Source organism: Sciurus vulgaris (genome assembly GCF_902686455.1).
Source record: "Sciurus vulgaris genome assembly, chromosome: 8".
Classification (NCBI taxonomy): Eukaryota; Metazoa; Chordata; class Mammalia; order Rodentia; family Sciuridae; genus Sciurus; species Sciurus vulgaris.
Window position 1 is genome coordinate 153,518,205 of NC_136468.1, and position 24,971 is coordinate 153,543,175.

Below are 24,971 nucleotides of genomic sequence, written 5' to 3' on the forward strand. Positions count from 1 at the left end.
AGCCTACAGGGCTGTGAGCTGGGCCACGTGTGCCACCCTGCGGAGCTGGTTCCCACGTGCAGGGCTGTAGCGCCCGGGGCTGCCCAGGCCAGGGGAGCAGGAGGCATGGCTGAGTTTTCCAGGGCTGCTGCCAGCTGTACCACTTCGCGCTGGACTGGAGCCGTGCGGGCAGCCAAGACCCGGCAGCTGAGACTTGAGCCTTCCTTTCAGGGCAGGGCTTGGCCAACTACGGAAACCAGAATGAGACCCGTTACCTCAGTGGGCACGCGCAGAGCACAGTTCAAGGCTGCAGGAGTGGCCCCCACACCGTGCCCTGGACAGGAGCCATCACAGTGAGAAGGCACTCCTGAACCCAGGGCTCTGGGCACCGGAAGATGAGGAGTGCATGTGGATGTTCCAGACAGAGCCCTGTGACCTGGCTGTGAGCCTGGCTGCTACCACCCACAACACTCAGCAGCCTGTTCTCGTTTCCACCCGGCTGTAGGCATGTCCCGTGTGAGTCACGGACACGTGGAACTGCAGTGGGGCAGGACCACCACCTGCAGCCACGGCCAACAGCGACCACAGCAGACCCTCCTTACCTCTGTCTGTCTGAGGCAGAGTAGCACAGGACGGCGCTCTTCCACCTGTGCACAGCTGGGTACTGATGTGGGTCGACATCTGCATGTTCCAGAGCTGCCAAGACATCCCGATCTAGCTTTGATGGCTCCTCTCTAGAATGTAACACAAGGATACAAGAAAAAGCAGAAACACCTGTGACTCCAGCAACTCAGGAGGCTGAGGCAGGAGGACTGCAAGTGCAAGGCCAACCTGGGCAACTTAGTGAGGCCCCCCAACTCAAAATAAAAAATTAAAAGGGCTGGGAGTGCAGCTCTGAGGTAGTGCTCCTGGGTTTGATCCCCAGGACTGCAAAATAAAAACAGACTTTCAAAATATCATTAAAGTCAAACTCCAGAATGGTGTGCGAGAACCAAACTGACCCAGGTACGCTGAACCACTCAGTCACCCTCTACCTTCAGGGATCAGCTAGAGGGAGTAATAGGCTGGTCAACAGGGCCAGGCAGCCTGGCCATCCTATGCTGAGAATGCAGGAGGGTAGGGAGGTCACCCAGAAATAGCCAGCCCTGCTATGGACACGAAGCTCTGCCTAGTAAAACAAACCAATTCTTAGGGCAGACCTAGTCCCTGGCATTTACCTCCCAGGAACACAAAGCAGACTCCAGATTCAGCCAGTCCAGCTTTCTGAAAGAAGACCCTGCAAGATCCTGACGCCAGGGCAGCTGCTTACCCTGTGAGCCTGGCCACAAGGGAGGCCAGGTCCTGGCCAGCCTGACAGCTTGGTGAGACCTTGTCTGAGAGTGAATGATAAGAGGGCTGGCTGCGCTCCCTGACAGCACCGGGTGGCCTCTGCGTGAGTACCCATTAAAGAACAGAAGAGCTACGAACTCAAAGACGGGAACCAGAGTACATCAGTCAGACCGCGGGGAAGGCTGGGGAGGAACTACCAACCATGCCGCCTGGCAACGTCACACGCTTACCCAAAAAGGAAGAGTCTCCTGGCGCAGTCCCTTGTGGAGGGGGAGGATGCAGACGAGGCTGTGGGCTGGGACTGAGGTTCGCACCTCTGCTGGGTCCCCTGCTCAGGAGTGCTGGGGTCCAGGGACATCTTCGCCAGTCCAGTTGACATCTCACTGTCTGTCCTTACCTGGTTATTTCCGAGCCTGACCGCAGCAGCAGGTGGTGTCACCAAGTCACTTCCTACTGTGGCCTCTCCTGAAACCAGGATCTTATCTTTAGTTTTCATATTTTTATTTGCTGTCTTTGAAAGGCTACCTCCTAGATTTTGCAAATTCATTTTATCAAACTCAAGAGTCATACTGGAGACAGGTGACGAAAGGGCCTCCTCTCTGCTGAGGGTCTCTGGCCTCTCCACACCTGGGATCCTGCAGAGCCCATTCCTGCTCACGTGGGGGTGGTGCTGGTCGGAGGCTTCTCCTGGGTCTGCCTTCTCACCCAGGGGAAGGCCGCAGTGCTCTGTGTTTCGAGAACCATCGATTGTGGGCTGGCTCTGATTGTGAGTTGTATTCTTTCGATTTTTAATTTCTTCCAAGCTCACGTCATCGTCCTCATCTAGAAATGCCCCCACAGAAATGGAATTGCTGCACTTCTTCCCACTGCCTGTGAGGGTGACAGAGCAGCACTTCAGAGATGAGGACGGGAACCCAAAACAGAGCATGCCTCTCAAACGTACCTCAGATCTAGGACCCACACCAGAAATCACCTTTAACTCACGACCTCTCCTGCTTTCGAGGCAGAAACCACCTGTGCTACCGTGGGAAAAAGGGAAGCAAGTCACCACAGCAGACATGAGCTCCGGGGCCATCCTCCCTCAAAGGCAGGAATGGCCACAGTGGACACCAGCCCCTGAGCTCACACCTGCAGGGGCTGAGACCCTACTGGGCCCTGAAACAGCCTCCAGAGCAATCCCATAAGAACAGCCACAGGCTGGGGTTGTGGCTCGGTGGTAGAGCCCTGCCTGGCATGTGAGGGGCACTGGGCTCCATCCTCAGCACCTCTAAATACAAATAAATAAATAAATAAATAAATAAATAAAGGTATTGTGTCCACCTACAACTTAAAAAAAAAAAAGAAAAAAAAACCCGCCAGAGTCCTCTGGCCTGTGGACGATGTGCAGAAGCACTGCCCGAAGGCAGCATGGCTCCAGGACGGAAATGCTGTGTCCAGGCGGTGGCCCTGCACGTGGCCCATGCTGCTCAGGAGGGAGCTGGTCTGACTCAGCGGCTGCCACAGCTGCATGGGAGGCCCCACTGACTGTCACCACTGTTCACACGTCATTCATCACTCTTGGAAGCACAATTTTAAGTTCCGCACAGGACGGAACAGTATTCAGCCAGTCTTGCAAGGAGCCAAGCCGGCCAGGGCACGCGAGCATTTCCTCTCCTTGTAAGAGACGGCCAAGCAGACCGCCACCTGCAGACCAGATGGCAGAACCTTCCCCTGCGGCGTCTCCACCTGTGAGGGCGCCACCCCACGCGGGTGCTCTTAAAGGGCTGTGCTCACTAGAGACACAGGGCGCCACCCCACGCGGGTGCTTTAAAGCTCTGTGTGCTCACTAAAGAGAGGCATGCTTTTGTTTCCATTGGAAAATTTCTTCTTTGTCCATTTCATTTTTGAGGTATTTTAAAACTTTTCTCTAATATTTAAAGAATGTTTTACTGGGACTGAACCTGGGACCCCCCCACAAGCTAAGCATGTCCTCCACTCCAAGCTATACGCGAACCCGACTTCCGTGCTGACGTTGCTGCCGATGTCTGGGCCACTCTGTGCCCTGATGTCTGGTAAGCGGGCCAGCGTTCTGCAATGTGTCCCACTGGTCTTTTTCCCTAGAGTTATGCAATCTGCATAAGGATAAAACTATGTTTAGAAAAACTACCTAAGCAACACCACATCTAAAACATCAGGCACTACTCTGTTCTGGAAAAGCAGCTCAGAGGGAAGCGTCCCTCGACTCCGTCAGGACAAGAACCAGGGCGCACTGCTTGGTGCGATGGCATGTTTTAACACACGCCTGCACACAGATGCCCTGTCGAGAGCCGGAGGAAAGCGCTCATCTTCACAATACAGACACGAGGGACAGATGGACACTCCCCGAGGGGCCGCAGCCTCCCAGTGTGCTTGCTCACCAGAGGCTGGGGCTCGGTCTTGGGGACAGGCCTCATTTCTGCCCGTTTCCTGCTGAGCAAGATACTCCTCCAGTCTCTGCAGGCCCTCCTGGGACGACAGGTTCACAAAACAGCCCAGAAATTCCCAGTATTCAACCCAGGGATACCCCAGCTCATGAGCTAGCTCCCTGTAAAAAAAAAAAAAAAAAAACAAGTATACTGGTTGAGAAACAGAAAAAACACTCAGGGAACGAAATGCACAGAATAGCTGCCTAATGTCCAAGGTGCCAAAACCAGTGTCTATGGTCGGGGACATGCCCTTGTGCTATCCCTGGTCTGGGGTGCGGTGTGGGGTGGAGTGCTCACTACTATGCACAACACTGCCTGGTACTGGGGCAGGCTATGTGTATTTTATCCTAAACTTGGGACTAAAATTAATTTTGCATTTTCTAGCACTTCTCCACCTGGGTGAGACCCAGCAGTGTCCCTCAAGGTGCTGCTGGTGATGGAGTGGACCAAACAGTCCAAAGCCCCAGGTGCCCTCACACTACCACACTTCACAGCAAGAGCCCACCAACACATTCGCTTTTTTTTAGCCAGGTACATAAAATCTAGAGGTCCTTTGCAGGTTCAAGTTGGGCGCTTATTTTGAAAAAAGGTTCTCAACAATCCAATGAAGTTTTATTTAATTACACCTTAATTTAGCTTTGCCATTGTATGAGTCACCTCTTGTGTTTTAAACAGAAGGCGTTTAATTCTGCTTTTTTTTCCCTCCAAACGCAACACTATGCACAGAGTTCCTTATACAAAATGTTAAGATCTCACGGAAAAGTTGTAGGATTGCTCAAAGACTGGGAAGGGACTGTTTTATGGTTCTGCAAAGCAAACTGGAGCATGTATAACATTTGCAGTTTTGCCTTCTTTTTGGAGGTACTAGGAACTGAACCCAGGAGTGTCCTACCACTGAGCTGCACCCCCAATCCATGTTTTTTTGAGATAGGGTCACTAAGGTGTTGAGGCTAGCCTTTAACTTGTGATCCTCCTGCTTCAGCCTCCCAAGTCCCTGGAATCATGGGCATACACCATGGCATCTGGTTCTGCAACGTATGTGGCCTTGATGAAAAGACCCTAATAGCTCCCAGAAAGTGTCCTCTGGAAGCAGTCAGACTCCTGCTGTCAGTCAGCACACCAATACCAGCACACGCACTGCTCCACCTGCAGCCTGGTGGGGCTCCCAAGTACCTTCCCACTCTCTCAGCGCCTCTCTCCGGGTCAGATTTCCTGACACTGTAGAAGAAGCCTGCTTTCTCTCGAGGTGGCGTTTTCCAGAGTCTGCGAAAATCTTCTGCCTGTGAAGAGAAAAAGTGTGGTCACTCTGCACCTTGGCTGTTCACCCTGGAAACTGAGCCACTGTCATGCAGACCCCACAGCCATCGCCACAGCTGTGCCCAGACCCTCCAGTGCCTGCAGCCAGAAGCCCCCTGCCTACAGTTGGCCCCGACAGAGGGTCTTGCTCCTGCTCTGCTCGGGGCTGCAGGGTTGGACCTGGCCCCAGAGGGCCCGAGGGTGAGGCCAGTCCTGAGGTCAGCAGGCCTGCGGAGCTGCCCTTCCCAGTGCGTGTCTTCCTGTCTCTGGTTGGGCTCACACAAGAAGACAACAGACACTGTCTCCTGCGTCACTTTCACTAGAGCTCTGATTAATTCAGCTCATCTAACTCTTCATGGAGACACTTTTAAAACAGTTGTAAACAACTAATTATTTAGAAAGGTTTATTTATTTATTTTGAGGCAGTGTTTTACTAATTTGTCTGGTTGGGCTCTCAGGTGTCCCCCAAGCAGCTGGGATGACAGGCCTGCACCACCACATGGCTTATTTAGAAAGTTTTTAAACAAGAGATTACCTGCACGACAGTGCAGGAAAGTTCACTGAGAAAGGACTACCGGTGGTGCCTGCCCTTTGACTTAGCAACGCCACTTGTCAGGGACTCACCTGCACATCAGGAGCACGGGTATAAACCAGCAGCCTCCAGCAAAGGGGCAACGGGAGGGAAAGCCAGGAGCTCGAGCTCTGGGGGCAAAGGGTGTGAGTTCAACAGGGAGAAGGTGGGACTCCCTGAGAGACACTGGGCAGCCACACCAGCCTGGCACAGCAGGTGAGCGGGAAGGCCCAGCGACAGGAAGAACCACCCTGGACGGTGCAGGAGGGCTGGCCAGACAAACCCTGCTGAACGGAGAGGCGGGCTCACAGTGCACACCCCGCTGACAGGCGAGCCTAGTCATCACCTTTAGTAACAAATTCAGATGGGACTCTGGGTTCCACAGGCCTAGGTCCCTACAACCAGGTCAAAGAACAGCTGGAGCAGGCGGCACTGCGAATGGCGACAACCAGAAGAGCAGTTCACCTTGGACGGACTCAGGGGCCCTGCGAAGGCTCTCAGGGTCAGCACAGGTTCTCTGGGGTCACCTCCACAGTGGCTGGCGTGTGAGGCCTCAGCCGTCTGGTCTGAGGACCACAGCTCCCCGATGACCGGAGAGGAAGTATCTTCTGCTCTCAGAAGAGGCACGTAGTAGTGTCCTGAGGAGGAAACAGGCATCAGCCACAGGCTCCTGCTTGCCTGGCCTGACAGAGGGACCAGGTCCACGTGCGCTCTGGCCAGGACACGGCAATGTAGTAAGGCTCACATCCTCCTTGAGAAGTGGTGGGGAGGGAGCCAGGTGAGGGTACAGCAGGAGCTGGTATCTCACTCCAGCCCTGAAGAGGAGGCAAGCAGGGCCCTGCCCATGTGACCCAGCGGTCACCTGGGCATGCATTTATTTATTTATTTATTTGAGAATTAAATCGTTTATTGATTACACATGATAATGGATGATATACAAGCTTCATTCCCATCTATTATTTATTTGGTACCATTATTCAATTTAGGTATTGCATAGGATGTGCCAATAATCATTTTTATAACCAAATAATTCCATAACTGTGCTTGGGTGACCCTTTCAATGGTGAACTTCAGGTCACAAGAACTACAACCAAGGTTTCTGAGCCTGGCATCATCCTGAATGAATTCTAACTTCACACTGTTGGGGAAGTTTTACCAAGATGGCTTCAGAGTAGACTAACTTTACACAGCACATTTTAAAAAAGACACATTTATTCAGCGTCATGATCAGAATATTACATTTAGCTATTACATTTAGCAATCAACAGCATGGGTGCAAAAAAAAAAAAAAAAAAAAGTCTACATTAAAACCCTTTGTTGGAATGCTTTATATTTCCCACAGAACAGAAACTAAAATAACCTGTTATACAATTAGTCACAAATACAGTCCTCGAGTTTTTTTTGCCCATACACATGAGCATTGTCTACACCATGTCTTCTTTGTAGCAGCCAGGCCCTGCCACCACTGTGCTGGCTGGGTTCACAGATCTGTCGTGACCTGTAGCTCCCCTGTCACTTCGCTGGCTCTCCTCTCCTGCTAAGCTTTGTAACCTTGTGCCACTGCCATAGCTACTGCTGCTGCTGGAACCGCCACAGCCACCTTGGTTTTGTGGTTTGGCAAAGTATTGGCCTCCACCATCGTAAGGTCCAGAGCTTCTGCCTCCAAAGTTTCCATCTTTCATGGGTCCGAAATTTGATGATTTTGATTGTTGTAATTGCCAAAATCATTGTAGCTTCCACCACCTCCAAAACTGCTTCCATCATTACCAAATCCATTGTAGCCATCCCGGCTGCCACCATGTCCACCACCACCATGGCTGCCACCAAAGCCACCACGACCACTAAAGTTTCCTCCACGACCAAAACTGTCATTTCCACCAAAAGCACCTCCACGACCACCACCAAAGTTTCCAGAAGCACTTCGACCTCTGACTAGATGAGGCACTGGCCATCTCTTGCCTTGACAGGGCTTCCTCACTTCACCGTTGTGGCCTTTCACAGGACAGTATTTCTGAATGACAGTCTTATCCACAGAGTCGTGGTCGCCAAAAGTTACGAAAGCAAAGCCCCGCTTCTTTGCGCTGCCTCTGTCAGTCATGATTTCAATAACTTCAATTTCCCCGTACTGTTCAAAATAATCTCGTAGATGATGTTCTTCAGTGTCTTCTTTAATGCCACCAAGAAAGATCTTTTCACAGTTAAGTGGGCCCCTGGTCTCTGAGAACCTTCTCTCGAGACGTCTCTCTCTGGTTCCACAGCTCTTCCATCCACCTTGTGAGGTCCTGCATTCATGGCTGCATCCACTTCCTCCACAGTGGCATAAGTGACAAACCCAAAGCCCCTGGAGCGCTTGGTGTTGGGTCTCTCATTACCACACAGTCTGAGTGTCCCCATTGCTCAGAATGGCTTCTCAGACTCTCATCAGTTGTTTCAAAGCTCAGCCCTCCGATGAACAGCTTCCGCAGCTGTTCGGGCTCTTTAGGGGACCCTGATTTAGACATGACGGCAGCAGGAACAGACTTCAACGATGCTTTCTCCTCAGCGTCCCCGGGCAGAAGGGAGTTAGCTAACCAACGGATCCCTGCTTATTTTAAATGCACATGATAGTTTTTGTGTCCTGCAGTATTTTTCATTATAGAAGTATGAAATTTCCACATAGAATATACCAAAGACCCCAGCAATTGAAACACTGTATTTCAGACACTTGCTTTTCCTCCTCCTGGCTTTCCACTCTCTCTAGCGCACACCCTTTCTTTTCCTTTCTCTTTTCCTCTCATTTTCTCTTACCCTGCAGGGAGACACACTGCTTAATAAATTCCCCTATGTGATTTCCCGTGCCCGACGTGGTTTCCGTGGAATTCCTTACAATGGTGCCGTGACTTGGGATGGGACCTTCCACTGTCTCCTAAGCGAGTGGGACCCCATCTGACACCCCAGTGCCCCTGGACACGGTCCCACCTCCCACTCTGCCCAGACGCTCGGCTCTGCATTCATCACTGGGCTTTAGGTTGGTGAGTCCTCTAGGCCAATTCCCCTAGGTCGATTTATCCGGGACCCTCGAGGCGGCAAGGGGTGGGGGTACCCCCAGCCACAACTTTTAGAATTACAGCAGGCCCCTATAGTCGGTCTTATCTGCCGAGTGGATTCCTGATCTTATGGTGGAGATTCTCTCAGGGTTGAGGCTCATCTCGTGCTTGTGCACTCGCACTTGAAAACCCTGCTATCAGGTCCTCGACTCTTCTCAGCTTTTGCCCAGCACACACATCGGTGCTTGTGTGACGACACAATCAATGTGCTGCCCCTCATCTCCGCCCAGTACTCTGGCCTCGGGACGCCGGGGCACAGACTCGGTTGTATCAGGCCCCACCATGGAATCTGGGTCCTCCAATCTGGCAGATTCCACCCTGGGAACCCTTCGCGCGACCCCTGGTGTGGTACTTAAAGTCGTCAAAACGTCTGTGTAACGGCACACAGCTCCCGTGAGCGGGCGGGCAGATGGAAAGGGATTCCTTATCTTCAAGTCTCTTCTTTCCTGCTTCTTGGCTCTTCCTGCAGGCTCAGGTGCCTCCAGACCCTGCCTCTCCGTCTTCCCCTGCTCCCCCATGTAACATAAGCAGCCCCTTTCCCCACAAGTAGTGGGAGATAATTGACAACTTTCTGCGTCCAATCCTAAATTAATTACTAACCAGGAAAAAGGGTTAAAAGGACCTAAGCACCAAGTTTCTGCTAGAATATTTTAGCCCTTTCAGATTCAGATCCCAGTCAAGGCTTACACTGAAATGTAAATGGAGGAAGGCACGTGGGAGACCAGTCTCAAACCCAAGGGGAAAAAAAGTGTCCATTTTAAATTTCTCCTGGGCTACAATTCAGAACATTTTTCTCCCTTTCATCTTTTCTCTCCTCCTCATTTTCTCATGCTATGATTAATGACCATTATCATTTTTCTTCTAGGACTTTTGTTTTTCTTAAATGCTATATTTTTGAGCTCACAATTTTGATCCTACATACCTAGGTTGATAATTTTTGATCAGTTCTTTTTATCCAACCCTAGAGTTATTTTTGAACATCTGTTACATTGCAATGGAGATAAGCATTACAAGGCTTTTGCTTTTGTGTTAAATATAAGCACGCATAAAAATTAAAATTTTAAAAATGGATCCAAATATTTTTAATTCATGTGATTTAAAGAGGTTCAGTTTAAATTGGGTAAACTAATAGAAGTAAAATATCTTTAAAATTAACTCACAAGTCTCTAGGTGGTCACACTAATAAAATATTGATGTTTATAAAATGTCTAACATCAATTTTTCTAGGACTTTTCTTCAACAGGAAAGAGACGGCAAATACTGTTGGTACACTTGTCTGATATCTTGGTTTTTTTACAATAAGATGAGTGAATTAGAGTCGACATGTATGGGATTAATCAAATGTGTTTGTTAGAGACATCTAATTAATTTACAAAGTTATTCCATGGAGTAACATACTTAAAAACATTATTCTTTGTATATTAAATGTGTTCATATTTTCCAGGTATACGAGCCTTTAAAGCAGAAAATCTATCAAGCTGCTATTCTCCAAATTAAACTTGTCTGTAATGGTAAACCTATCATTTAATGTTCTATTATAGGACCTGTCATCAATAGGGTATATGTAAAATTTGTTAAATGTATTTCTAAAACTTATTGAGAGCCTGATTTGTTTAAAGGTTAAGCATGAAAGCATTTTACCACTTTGCCACACAAAAGGAAACTTAAAAGCTCTCTCAGCCTTTCTTTAATTCATGTTTTAGATATAATGTTAAATTATGTTAACTAATGTTCATATAGACTCAGGAGTCAGTATATGTAAACTTCTTAAAATGACATTTAAGAAAGAGTGTAATGCGCAGTAGCAAAAAAGGGACAACAGTGACTGAGTTTGGAGTCTCTGACCTCGTGGCTGTGGCATGCCTGGTGCCTGGGAGTGCTCCTGTGCAGGGGCACAAGATGCCTAACTGCTGTGGCAGTGCGTTGATCTCAGGCACACAGCCCTTGGGCAGGAAGGAATTCTTTTGCTAGATAACCAGTGTTTCATCAGCTCCCTTCTCTGGTTCCTGCCCACTTTACAGTAACTTTGGAACCTAACATTGCACATATATAAAGATTGCTGACATAACTCTTTAGATCTGCATTCCCATCAGAGAACAGAGCTCCATCTGATCTCAGCTTAATCTTCAAAATCTGTGTTTATAACCCTTTATTTTCTAATACTCCTTTGCCCTCTCACTGAACTTGAGAATTTGGTCATGCTGGTCATGGCAAAAGAGGAAAAATTAGCTTTAGGATTAGAACATTTTACCTAAGATTTGTGAAAAGCCCCGCCTTACCTGAGATAAGGCTCTGCCTCACAACCCTGCTGCACGTCAGAATGGCTCCAAAGCAAGCCAGACTTTAACTCATTTAAAGTTGTGTTCAAAAGTTTGATGTTTGTTGTAAAGATTACTGTGATCTCAAATGGGAACTCAGCCAAAATTCAGGATAGCTATTGCACAAACTGAATGTTTTACTGTTGGTGATTCCATTTTGTATTTTCCTTGTAAACTCTAATTGCTGCCTGATCAATATTGTGCAGAAGTACTGCTTCAAGAGTGAACACCGTAAATTAACTGGGAATAGTAAGCCATCACCTATAGGACAGATAATGTAAACCCCAATTAGGTAAAAGGGGGTAAATGACTGTAAAGTCATAGACATTGAAGTTAAAGCCCAGTACTCTTACTTTATGACTGGTGAGACTGACTTGCTTGATGGTTAAGATCAAATTTAGAGATTGAGATCAAATACAGAGGTCAAGAAAAGTCCATATTTGGGTCTTGCCCTTAAAGTCAGCCTGAACCCAGGGAACAAGAGGACTTCTCCAAGGAGCTTTGCAACTGTGGGTCACACAACCTCCTGATCAAGGAGATTGATGAGGCCACTAGAGGAAAAGCCACTCAGTGCACCTGCTGCAGAGGAGGGTCAAGGAAAAAGGGAGACATCCCTGGCTTTCAAGGGAAGCCACCTCATCGAGGAGACCCTGCCTAACCAATGGCACTAATGGAGCTAAGAAGCTGCTCTTAAGTTCTCTATGAGTGACCTCTATGGGAACTCAGCTGAGTCTTTAACTCAGACAGGAACAGATCACTTTGATCAGCTTGATCTTAAACACCCAGCAAAACAGTTAAAACCAAAATATAGCCATTCTTGGGCATTTAAAAGAAATAAGACTTAAATGTAACTTAAGATGTACACTTGTGTTAGCCCACTAGAATAAAGACTAAAAGCTACAAAAGAGATTCTTAGGCAAATGTGCCTGATAACTATCAAGAGAGACTGCCAGAGTCAGAAGTTTTAGTCAGTTTAAAGCCTACAGACACAGGTAGGCTTAATCTGTGTTTGCTAGTAACAGAAGTATAGAGATCTCTACTAAATGTTGTGTTTACATTCCTGATAACCTGGACAATGGTAAAGTTTCCAAATAAAGGCCTGTCCTCTCTAGCCTTTGCTAGACCTTGTTATGGGAACAACTTCTCAGTTCTTCCACCCCATGGCGAGGAATTATTGACTTCTGTCATCTTTATGATATGCGTTGGCATGTTTCAGATGCTGCAACATTTATTTTGTATCAATCTCATTTCAGTACTCTGTCTTTTTGTTCTTCTCTCATAGAAGCACCCACCCCAGATGCCTTTACAACCTGCTCTTCCCCAACCGGACTTCTACCATGGACCCCTCGATTGACCCGATTTCTAAAAAGGGAACTCCAAACTGCTTGCCCCATGCTGCCCTCTTCCAGCTCGAAGAAGCCAGAGCGGTCATCGACCCCCTTTCCCTACAGCAAAGGAGTTCCTAAAATTAGAGGGGTGAATGAAGCCAGAATTGGGAACAGGCAGTTAGTGTAGAAATAGGGGATCAGTCAAATCGAGGAAATGAAGTCCATGAAAACCATCTGCCTTTGGAAGCCTGGGAGGAGAATGAACTTTTTACATCTCACCTGCAAAACCAGCCCCAGTCACTTAGGCAGGAAGGAGAGAGAAGGCTGCGGAAAGAACTGGAGAGCAAAAGACTTTATTATAAAAACAGAAATGGGGGAATGTAATGTATAAAGCTGCTCCCCCGCCCATTCCGCTGCAGCCATTTTCCCCGCCTCGCAACCACTTGTCAATCTGTGAACATCCTAGGTAACTATTGGTTCATCAGTCAGCTTGCAAGTATCCTTCTCTGTTATTGGTCCCCTATTAGCCTGGCGGAATTCAACCGCCATCTTTCCCTTCTTGTTTTTCTCTCCTACACGCTTGCTTTTCCTCCTCCTCGCTTTCCACTCTCTCTAGCATGTGCCCTTTCTCTCTCCTCTCATTTTCTCTCTTACCCTGTAGGGAGACACTCTGTTTGCTTAATAAATTCCCTTATGTGAAAAAAAAAAAAAAAAAAAGAAAGAAATACTGTATTTCATATTTGAATATCTAAGATCAGAATATATCATGCATGTACTTCACAAGTAACTGACAGGTCTTTCTCTTTTAGTGGACATGAAATAGTGGGGTTTTTTAGGGGGAAAGTACATGGTAAAATTTACCTATAGCTTAACTACTTGTAAAATACTAATTTCATTTTGGGGGCATAATTCAAGTCCTCTAAAAAATGTTGGATGTAGGATGCTTTGGTGATGGAAATCAAACTCAGGGTCTTGCACATGCTAGGTACACACTCTACCACTGAGCTACACTCTCAGTTCTTAAAATGTTTATCTACAGGGCTGGGGTTATAGCTTGGTGCGAGGTCTTGTATTCTGTCCCTGGCATCAGAGGAAAGAAAAATTTTATCTAGGATTGGGGGTGCAGCTCAATGGTATAGCACTTTCCTAGCATGTGTGAGGCACTGGATTTGATCCTCAGCATCTCATAAAAAAATAAAGGTATTGTGTCCATTTACAACTAAAAAGAAAAGAAAGAAAAAGAAAAATTATTATCTACAAAACTTGATTTGTGCCCAAAGTGGTGGCCACACCTGTGATCCCAGCTACTTGGGAGGCTGAAGCAGGAGGATTACAAGTTCCAGGCCAGCCTGAGCAATTTAGCAAGGCCCTGTCTCAGAATGAGGAATACACTGGAAGCACTGGGGAGGCTCAGTCAGGGGTGCGGCACCCAGGGCCCCACCCCGTACCACGTGGGGCTGGGCCCAGGCCTCCTCCATCTCTCTACAAGTGGCACAGGGACAGCGTGAGACAGCACAGTCCATCTGTAGCATGCTCTCTGGTGTGAGAATCTAGAAAGCCACAACTTGGCCAGTGAGTCTGACCAACACCTGAGCTTTGCAGGAGCCCTCAGCAGGACCAAGGAAGATATGTGGGGACTCTGAAGGGCTGGGCAGCAAAGCACGATTTTCTCCTTAGAAAACAACTGGATAAGATCTTAGGGCTGATGGTTTTATGGTCTCCAACAGGAAAGGCATTAGTAAACAGTAACTATCTCACTGCTCTAACAGAGTAAGGCTAGTGTTGAGGCTGCAAGGCCTTTCTGTCAGGGTGGCTAAAATGCCAGAGGTCAGTCAGTCAGTTCAGCTATTTAAGATGTTCTGCAACACACCTGGGGCCTCTGGCATGCCCAGTTGGCCCAGGGAGGCACCTGTTGCTACCACCACACACTGGGTCCATTTCCTGTACGTACAGGAACATACACAGAAAGTATGATCAGCGTAAATTCCCAGGACTGGAGGAGATCAGAGGACAAGTGGTCCAGTTCTTTGGGGTTGGCACCTATTTCTACAAAAGACCAGAGAGTGAAATTGGGCTGTGTAGGCCACACTGTCACCGAGCTGGGAAAGTACCCAGAGACAAAATGTTAAGGGAGGGCAATGGCTGTGTGCCCATAAACAGGAAAAGCAGGCATACACAGGTGTCAGCAAGCTGCAACCTCACCCAACAAGCAAACCTTCAGACTGGTTACAGACTGCAAAGGAAAGGCGCTTCCTGGGCATCTTCTGAGGGAGATAGCGGCCTCCTGAAGCCAGCCTCTCCCCACCCACTGGCCCACAGATCACCAGCACAGGCATCACGGCTGCAGCTGCTCACCAGAGGCGGCGGCTGCGAGAGCAGACTGCCAGCTCCCAGCCCGCAGAGGGACTGCCCACGGCGCCACGACACTCACCCTCAAACACTGCGCATTCTGTCCTGTAAGATGCTTCGTGAGAGCTCAGGGGACAGAGTAAGAGAACGGACCCTAGAAATATGGGTCGATTTTTAATTTTTCAAGACAGGGTTCTGGTCTTGAAAGGGTGAGTCAAGAGGACAGCAGGTCCCGATGCAGACCCTCCTAGAAACAAACCAGCCAACAAAAGCCAAACCCATTCACCCGACCAGGAGGGAGCATGTGGTCACGAGACCCACGGGGACAAGGGAGGGGCCATGTGCTGCTATCAGTGACAGGCACATCACAGGCACTCTGTAAATGAGCTCAAAGAACAGACACAAAAGGGAAGTGGCAGAAAAGGGTGGCGGCTCCTGAAGAGGCCTCGGAGGGGAGGGCCCAGCACCACTGTCCGGAGCACAGGAAGGCCGCGGAGCTGACCTGGACACAGGCCTGCCAGCTCAAGCTCCCTCGGCCTCGATCCCAGACTTACCCTTGAGGTATTCTCTGATCCGCTCTTTCAGTTGTGCAGGCTTATTTTTGCTTCGTTCACAAATCACCTATTTAAATGAAACAGTAAGTGAACACTAAGCTCCTTTTGTTACAATGCTTCCTTGTAGATGGGACACAGGCTGTCACTTTACTCACTTACATGTGGTGCCCAGGATCCAACCCAGGGCCTCACATGTGCTAGGCAAGTGCTCTACCTACCACTGCATCCTCAGCCATGACTCTTTTTTTGTTAGATGGACACAATACCTTTATTTTGTTTGTTTAGTTTTATTATATGGTGCTGGGGATTGAACCCAGTGCCTCATGCATGCTAGGCAAGCACTCTACCACTGAGCCACAACCCAGCCCCCTTACCCATAACTTCTTAAAAACAAGTTTTAAAGTCAACAAAATAGGATGAGATCTTAAAGCTAAAAATTTCATGAAGTTCACACTTAAAAATATGTGCACTCTGTCCTTTAACACACTTTTATAAAAGTTTAAGGGGACAGAGCACTCCACGAATACGGATAGATTTTTATTTTCTTTGTGCAACTCCCCATTTTTCTATTTTATGCAAGGAAAGGAAAACTTAGACGTGTGCTACACCATGGGGATGGCGGTGTGGCTCAGCGGCAAGGGTCTGCCTTGCACTCTGGGCCTAGCACTGAAACCCCGGGCTCGATCCCAGAACCACAGGGCAGTGCACTGCAGGTATGAGCAGCACCTGTGGTGCCCTCCCCTCCTCCACGCCTGGGAGTGTCCGCTGCAGAGCCCAGGTGAGGCAGAGCACTACGCAACATGGGATGCAGGCCTATTTCTGCAACTAGGAAGCCAACTCCGAGCCCTGGGAGAATGACAGCAGCACAGATACTCTCGCTGGACACAACAGAAAACCCACAGCCTTTTTGTCTGTCTGACTCTTCTTCTGCAGTACTGGGGACTGAGCCCCAGGGTGCTCCACCACTGAACTACACCCCCAGCACATTTTATTTTTCACTTTGAGACAGGGTCTCACTAAGTTGCTGAAGCTGGCCCTGAATTTATGGTCCTCTTGCCTTAACCTCCGGAGTAGCTGGGATCACAGTCGTTGCCACCATACCAGGTCCTATAGTCTTCAAATAAAAGGAAAGAAGGAACCACGAAACTATCAGCCTGAGAACTAAACTTGTCAATGCTGCTAAGTACTTTTAAGTCTATAACTAATTCTACATGGAAGTAAAATGCTTTAAAAATGTCATGAGTTAGGCTGGGGACACAGTGCCAAGGTAGAAAGTACCTGCTTACAACATTGCAGCCCTGGGTTCCAGATCCCCAGTACAGGGGATGGGAGGGGGTTCAAACAAATAAACATGAGTTTTAAGCTGGTTACCAAATAGCATTTTATACTGAAACAATACAGAAAGACACAAAATCGAGTCATATGCATAATAATGATAATTTCTCAGCTGTAGAATTTTCTGTAAAAAAAATTTTTTTTTTTGGTACTGGGGATTGAACCCAGTGGTGATCAACCACAGAGCTGCATTTTATTTAGAGACAGGGTCTCACTGAGTTGCTTAGGGCCTTGCCAAGTTGCTGAGGCTGGTTTTGAACTTGGGATCCTCCTACCTCAGCCTCCTGAGCTGATGGGATCACAGGCCTGCGCCACCGTGCCCAGTTCTTTTTTTCTTCAACATGTATTCTAAACTCTACAAAAAGTGGGCATTGGGTCGGGGTTGTGGCTTGCCTTGCACATGTGAGGCACTGGATTTGATCCTTAGCACCACATGAAAATAAATAAAAAGGTATTGTGTCCATTGATAACTAAAAAACAAAACAAAATAAAACAAAAAAGTGGGCATTACTAACATAATAACAGCAATTTAAGGGCCTGGGGAAGGCACTACCAGGTTTCATTTCTAAATGGCAGTGCAGATCAGCTAACAGCTACAGGGCGTGACCTCTCGTTGGTCTTTCTGTTCTCCTAAGTTCCAATTCCCTCTTTCATTTCAAGGGCCCAAGGTACAGAGTGCCACGTTTTGCTCAATACTAAGGATCATGAAGCCTGCTTCACAAAGCTTGAATGCATCATGTGAGGACATGTGAGGGTTTAGCCAAGTGCCTGGTGCACACCCAACTGAACACGTTGATTCCTTTCAGCAGCACCACCACCATCTCACCACCACCATCACCACCACGGTCCCCACACCATCATTACCACCATCGTCATCACCACCATCACCACCACGGTCCCCACCACCATCATTACCACCATCATCATCACCACCATCATCATGATAATGACCATCACCACCATCACCACCACCACCATGATCATCAGCACCACTGCCATTTGTATTCACTCTGAACTTGGTCAACTAATGACTTCAGAGACAGAACACGGCCAGGCAAGGTGGCACACACCTTAATCCCAGCAACTTGGAAGACTGAGGCAGGATGCCTCCCAAGTTTGAAGTCAGTCTCAGCAACTTAGTGAGCTCCTGTCTCAAAATTAAAAGAAAAAGAACTATGTATGTACGTAGGTACACTTCCCAGAGGAAGAAAGAAAGGAAGGAGGGGAGGGAAGGAGACGTGGAGAGAGAGAGAGAGAAGGAATATGACAAATGACTGTTAAATGTGTGGAACAACTGACCAAATCAACAAACTGGGTCAGCTTTCCTCCCTGGCTCTAGGGAGGAACGGCCTTCAGAGTGCACCTCGCTCAGCAGTGTCTGAGAAGCTCCCAGAGGCTGACACTCATGCTGACTTCATGCAGCTGTGGTCACAGAACGCAAATCTATGTGTTTTCTTTTATTCAACACTGGAGTCTGAACCCGGGGGTGCTCAATCATTGAGCTGCATCCCCAGCCCTTTTTATTTTTTATTTCGAGACAGTGTCTCACCAAGTTGCTGAGGCTGGCTTTGAACTTGCCATCCTCTTGCCTCAGCCTCCTGAGCTGCTGGGATTATAGGTGTGAGCAACCACACCAGACCCTTTTCTATTTTTAATTTTTTTTTATGTATGTTTTTATTTTGACAGGATCTCTCTAAATTGCTCAGGCCAGTCTTGAATTTGTTATTCCCTGCTTCAGTCTTTGGGTCACTGGGACTACAGGTGGGCACCAAAACACCCAGATTTTATTTTATTTCTGGCACTACAGAGTAATTGTGTTTTAAGAATTACTTACATCTTCAGGTGTTTTTCCATATTTATTTCTTGGGTTTTTCACAATCAAAGGGTGTGAAGAAAGTACATTGACCACATCCACATTCCCAAACTTACAAGCAAAGTGCAAAGGTGTATCATAGCCCTGTAAGAAGTGCAAAGAAGTATAATTATTCAGCTTTTTAATACAGTTGTTAGGTGAAATAGGTATTACCAAAAAAAAGCCTCAAAACCAGAGACCACAAAAGACGTCGCCCTTGAAGTTGACAAGCACTTGGCATGCTAGTATACACACCCACCCTATGCCAGATCCTGAGCCAGGAAGGCATGACCAGATTAGAGCAAGGCCCGTGGAGTGTCCTACACTCAAGGACAGCTGTCCGCTGGAGGACTACACAGGAAACAGTCTCTCTTACTACTGCCTCCAGGCCACCGAGCATCACCACGCCGCCTGAGGCTCCGATGCCGCTGTGGTGGAAGCCAGGCTCCCACTGCCCTGCCCTCTCACAGCTCCACGGCCCCCACCCCTTATCTCTAGGCACTTTTTAGGTCACCCACAGGTCAGCGGGCCTAGGACTAGCACGATGCCCCAACTGAGGTGCACAAGGCCAAGCGTCTCCTGGCACCCTTCTGGGATGTGCAGAGGAAGCTCTAGAAGCAGCGAACGCACACCTCTCCAGACCCTGCATCACCAGAGGTCAGCGCTGGCTCTGAAGTGTCAGTCCCCATCGCCCCCAAGAACACCAGGCCCTTGCTTCTGGCACGGGGTGCAAGAGGCTCCTGGGCCCCACTCCCTGCACACACTCAGCTTCTGTCTCTGGACGTGAGACCTGAGAGATATGAGAAGAGCAAACATCCTCTGTCAGCTCCACACAGACTCCTTAAGAGCACTTCATTTATTACAAAGGTCAGGACGACTGCACAGTCCTCACCAGCACCTCTCCACACACCCTGTCCCCTGCTGGAGAGTCCCCTGGTCCTCGTGGCACCCTTCCATGGCACCCTGTCTTCTTGGTGGGAATTAGCCTGCTTTCTCAGTCAAGGACCAGAGTCACAGACCCTCCACCATCTGCCACTGCCACCCCGTGCTGGCTCTGCAGCAGCCAGTCAACGGGTGAGCACACAGTGTCCCAGAAGCAGCTGAGGGTTGGTGCCACCTCCCAACCCCTGGGCCTCTCCTGGTTCACACCTACCCAGAACACTTGGTTCCAGGACCCCTCACCTCTGCCACACAACAGGACAGTCCCTCCTGCTGCCTTCCGAGGAGCTGGGCATGACGGGACCACACAGGCTCTCTACCCTGGATCCCCAGCTCTCCCCTTGCCCTGCCAGGTGCTGCAGCTACGTGCTCTCCCCACATCTTGTGACCCACCGAGCTCTGCATGTTACTGCCACGTCCCCAGTGAGCTGCTTGCTAGCAGGCTCATGACTTTCTAAATAATCAGGCCTTTCCTACTTTTAGGGTCATGCTAAAAGACTGCGCCCTGAAACATCTAATTTCAACACTCAACAAGCTAACTTTCTTGCTAAACTATGAAATAATTTCTTACCTTTTTTTTTTTGGTATTAGGCATTGAACCCAGGGATGCTTAACCACTGAGCCACACCCCAGCCCTTTTTATTTTTTATTTTGAGACAGGGTATCACTAAGTTGCTTAGGGTCTTGCTAAGTTGCTGAGGCTGGCCTTGAACTTGTGATCCCCCTGCCTCAGCCTCCCTAGTCATTGGGATTATTACCACGTGCCACCACGGCTTGCTCTTACTATTAGTTGTAACACAGATAAAAAATTTTCTATGAGTTTTGCATAACCCTTAAGAAACAAACAGGTAGCTCAGCACAGTGGCCACACCTATAACCCTAGCTACCTGGGAGGCTGAAACAGAAGGATCGCCAAGTCCAAGGTCAGCCTCAGCAACTTAGGAAAATCCGGTCCCAAAATAAAATTAAATTAAAGTAAAAGGGCTGGAGTGTAACTCAGTGACACAATGCTTGTGTGGAGTCCTGTGTTTGATTCCTAATATCACAAATAAAAAAAACTAATAGGTATTTTCTGTAGGACACAGTCCAATCATACCTGTGAAGATTTGCTTGTGGATGGCACTACCCAGACATGATGCCACTGCTCAGTTTATTCCTAGACCAACACACTTTTGTCCTACCCATTCTTTCCTGTTCCATGTTTACTACTGCTTTTTTGGTAACTATCTATGATATTGTGACTTGGAGTAGTGTGACTTGGATGGCCTCATGAGATTGGTCCTCCCCAAAAGACACCAGAACCTTTAGATGCTAAGTCCTTATATAAAACAGCACACAATCTCTACTCACTTGTGATACCCAAGGCGATGTAAACACATTACCAGCTGTCACGCTGCATCACTCCGGGAACAGCGACAGGGGAGAGTCTGCACAAGGCGTACTTCTGCCGCTCTAGCCTCGACACTCCCGCCACCAGGCTTTGCTGAGTTACAGCCTCTAGCCTACCACTGGAGTTCTCATGTAGATAAACTCATTTCAAGAACTCTCCTTACACTTTACAGGGTCAGCAGAATTTGTGCCTTTGGAATTTTTTGACCCCACAGGAAATACTCCTCACACAACATTCAGTGAGAACGCAGAGGACACACACAGGACACCAGAACACAAGGCCGGAAAGCTCCCTTCACTCCATGGCAGGCACACCCGGCCATGCCACCGCCCGCCTCTGGGAGGCTCCTGTGGGAAGGGCCTTGCTTTCACAACCACACCTCCTAAGTACCTGCTGCTCGCTCTCCAAGGCCCAGCACACTGGTGCAATGCAGAAAGACAGGGAGCATCACACGGGGGAGTGCAAGTCTGCCTGAGGCTGAGGAGCACTCACCACTTTGTCTGGGGTGTTCAGATACAGGTCCACGATGTAGCGGATGCGCTTCTGCAGCATGCTCTGGTCGTCGTCGGGGTACATGAGCCGCATGAACTCGGGGTTCTCCAGCGTCTCCAACGTCAGCTGGCAGACAGGAGCCTGATTCTCTTTGGCAGCAACATGCATGACATTGTACCTACACCCTTCCTGAAAGAAAACTCCACGTTGCCAGCCCCATCCACATCACACGGTCTTGGTCACAAGCGCAGTGACCACACGGCAGGAGGGAAAATGAACGCTCGCTCACCTGCACAATGGTGGGGTTGTCTCCTGAGCCAATCAGATACCGGGGGTTGCTCCAGATGAGGTCAGAGAAGGTGTCCTCTTCCCCCTTCTCCACAGCTTTCCGCAGCTTGGCAGTGAGGTCCTGTGTGCGGGGGTTTTTGTAACTGTTGGCTCGCTCCTTGTTCACTGTTTCTGAGTCAGATAAGCACAGACCATCTGCCATCGGGACACACAAGCGAAGGACCCTTACTCACCACACCTCCTCACCAGTCTGCTGTGCCGAGGCGCAACCTCCCAGGCAGCATGGCAGCCCCCAGGAGAGACGGGCGAGGAGCAAGGTAAGCTGTGGGTGCTCTGCCCTCAGCCAGGAGTGGCCCTGTGAGGGAGGCACCATGCAGTGCACTCTGGACACACAGTGAATGACTAACAGGTCAGCCTGGCAGGTGGAGTGGGATCAGCATCCTTGCACTGCTGTGATCTCCAGCTCGCAACAATTCCCAAAAAGGGGGCCCCATGTGTGGTTTCCATGGGTCTAATCACAACACCTGAGATGGTCCAAAGTGACTTCCTTCAGCTGAACTTTCACAACTGTGAGGAAGGGACTGTGTAAGGCTAAGCAAGGTAACAGAGAATGGGCAGCAGACAGGTCCTGGATCGAAGTTGCCCTCCCTGACAGGGCTACTTCCCTCCACAATACAGCCAGCGGGGAAGCCCAGACAAATGCACAGGAGAGAGGACCAAAGCCAAGGAGGGAATGAGAGCTGAGGCCAGGCCTCTCAAACAGATCCCATCTCTGAACAGGGCGTAGGTGGTCAGATTTCTGGCTCTCTCAGGGGAGCCTGTCTTGTAGCTCCTAGAAGCAGGGGAAGCTTTAGATGGGTGTGCAGACTGATCTCAGCATTAGAGAGACCCTGAACCCAGCCCGCAGCAGGTGGAGACAAAGGACAGAAGGGAGGGGCAACTGCACTCCTCTTGCCTAAGTCCTGGCTTGTCCACTCCAGACCCCAGGTGGCTTCCCAGTCCACTGGGCCTCCAGACCCCACCCTCCCTTCCCAAACCAAACCCTGAGACCCTCCCCCTTTGCTGCCCCACTGCAAGGGTCTCCGCTCACACCAGACTTCTCCCACAAATGGCAAGAGTAAGGTGCCCCAGAAAGAGGGTGAGAGGCATCTTGGGGGATCCTGACAGTAACATGGTTTACCTTTCAGCCCACCACTGCTGAAGAGCGGTGCTGCCCGCACGGGGGACAGTGGTGACGAGGCTCTGCTTGGAGAAGGGAAATAGTCACAAATCCCTTTAGCAAATTTCTCCGCATCTTCTCTGGTTGGAAAAGCTTTAAATCGGGACCCTTTGATCATTTTGACAGCTTGCAATGCCTCCTTTTTATCTTCATAAACATGGATCTTTTCTGGGTGGGAAAAGCAACAGGACAATTAGCAACAAGAAACTGGAGCTCTGTGGCTTGACTGCACCTTGGGCCAACAGTCGACTCAACGGTTGTTTCCAGTCTCCTGATTCACGCTCACATTCACAGTTCAGACTTCTAATCTTGAAAGAGACCCTTAGCTAGCAAAGAGAGCCAAGCTAGTGAGTCTGGTCATACATATCTGTATGAACCACATGATACTGTACATCTGTCACGTAACTTCATACCCAAAGATACTACGCTGTTCCAAAATATGAACTTCACTACTAAAGATCTAAATTAAAGAATTTAAAAATTATGAAAATGACAGGGCCTAGTGGCACACACCTGCAATCCCAGCAGCTCAGGAGGCTGAGGCAGGAGGATTACAAGTTCAAGGTCACCCTCAGCAACTTGGTGAGGTCCTAAGCAACTTAGCAAGAGCCTGTCTCAAAGTAAAAATAAATACAAAGGGCTGGGGATGTGTCTCAGAGGTTAAGCGCCCTTGAGTTCAATCCCTGGTGTTTAAAAAAGAAAAAAATTGTGAAAACATCATCCAAAAATCTAAGAGAATTTGAGTATAATTTTGGATGGAAAATGCATTTCTGAGCATGCCAAGAAACCATCCATAAAATGGAACCCATGAAGGAAAAGGGAGCTGGGTGTGGTGACACACGCCTACTTTCCCAGCAACCAGGAACGCTGTGCCAGGAGGACCCGAACTCAGGGCTGGAGTCAGCAACTCGGCAAGACCCTGCCTTAAATGAAAAAAAGGGCTCGGGGTACAGCTCAGTAAGAAGCACCTCTGGGATCAATCTCAAGAAAGAAAGGAAAAAACAGAACCAAATCATGAAGAAAGGTATTCAAATTACATGAAAATATAGTTCTATAGGGAAACCGCCATAATCAAGTTTTGCACGAGGCTATTATAAATAAATAAAATACAAATGACAGATCAGGAGAAAAAATTCATGACCAATAAAACAGAAGAATGCCCACTGCTTGATGAAAATGGCCAACTTACTTGACAAACAAACATCAAATACAAGTAGACTGCAACCTAAATAAGACAGGTTCCCTCAGAAACCATGGAACATTCAGGAGCATACAGTGTGGTTCAGTGTGGCATGCAGTGTAGCTGACTGAATGAAAACAAGACCCCATTTTCCATTTTTGAGACAGCATAATGAATCTCAGAGGGCAGAAGCTTTCTAAGTTTCACAAACCCATACCTTCTGGCCTGCATTTATACTTCACATTTTTATTAAAAAAAAAAAAAAAATATATATATATATATATATATACACACACACGCATATACATATATATATAACACACATATATGTACGTTTATATTAAACATAAATTTATATATCAAAATATGTTAGAAAAAGGTCAGATGCAACACAGGAAAGCAGTTCAGTGGTATGTCTATCAAGTAGATCTAGGTGGGGAGGAGAGAAATTTCACCTTTACCATGCATACTGTAAACATAATATATACATTATGAGGTTTTTTGCAAGTAACTTTTAAATAATCAGGATTAAAAATAAATAGAAAGTGCATAATGACCACTCTCAATGTTACTGTCTTCTTTCAAAACATCTTAGAGTTGAATAACATTCCATTCTACTCAAGGTGCAAAACAGATTTAACTAATATCCTATTCTTGGGTATCACCACAAATGACTGCATAATAACAACAACAATAGTGTGCAATTGGATGTTCCAATTAACACTGAGTTCTTGTTTTTTTCCACTGTTTTGTTTTGTTTAAAATAACTGTTCTTTCATTTTAAAAATTTAAACTCTTGTTGGCCATTTACATTCATTAACTTACAAGGCACTGAGGTTATAACAGGTTAAGAAAGCAGGGGAAGATGATGGATCCAAGTTCCTACCAAGAGGTAGCAAGCCAATTAGCACTTGTTAGTCAAGCATATCTCATAGAATCCTGTTTTCCTAACATTTAAAATCTTTCACACATTTGCAAAAAACTCAGGTAACATATGCTAACAATGGTTAACCTTGGGTGTT

General features: G+C 48.0%; 1 protein-coding gene and 1 pseudogene across 2 annotated transcripts in view; both read right to left on the bottom strand.

Moving 5' to 3' along the window:
* The window catches only part of ANKLE2 (ankyrin repeat and LEM domain containing 2), a 31,027-nt gene continuing 6,056 nt past the window's right edge, over window positions 1-24,971 (bottom strand). Inside the window, exons 3-13 of the mRNA XM_079151790.1 lie at window positions 22,731-22,937; window positions 21,552-21,745; window positions 21,263-21,451; window positions 18,424-18,546; window positions 15,255-15,321; window positions 6,085-6,257; window positions 4,926-5,032; window positions 3,705-3,871; window positions 1,539-2,178; window positions 582-713; window positions 1-226 (exon numbers count right to left, since the gene is read on the bottom strand). Coding sequence (XP_079007916.1) covers window positions 4-226; window positions 582-713; window positions 1,539-2,178; window positions 3,705-3,871; window positions 4,926-5,032; window positions 6,085-6,257; window positions 15,255-15,321; window positions 18,424-18,546; window positions 21,263-21,451; window positions 21,552-21,745; window positions 22,731-22,937 — 2,222 coding nt within the window. The 3' untranslated portion in view covers window positions 1-3. The remainder of the gene's footprint in view (window positions 227-581; window positions 714-1,538; window positions 2,179-3,704; window positions 3,872-4,925; window positions 5,033-6,084; window positions 6,258-15,254; window positions 15,322-18,423; window positions 18,547-21,262; window positions 21,452-21,551; window positions 21,746-22,730; window positions 22,938-24,971) is intronic.
* Window positions 7,044-8,120, bottom strand: LOC306668922 (heterogeneous nuclear ribonucleoprotein A1-like; annotated as a pseudogene). Its single transcript has one exon. The product of its transcript is annotated as a heterogeneous nuclear ribonucleoprotein A1-like (transcript).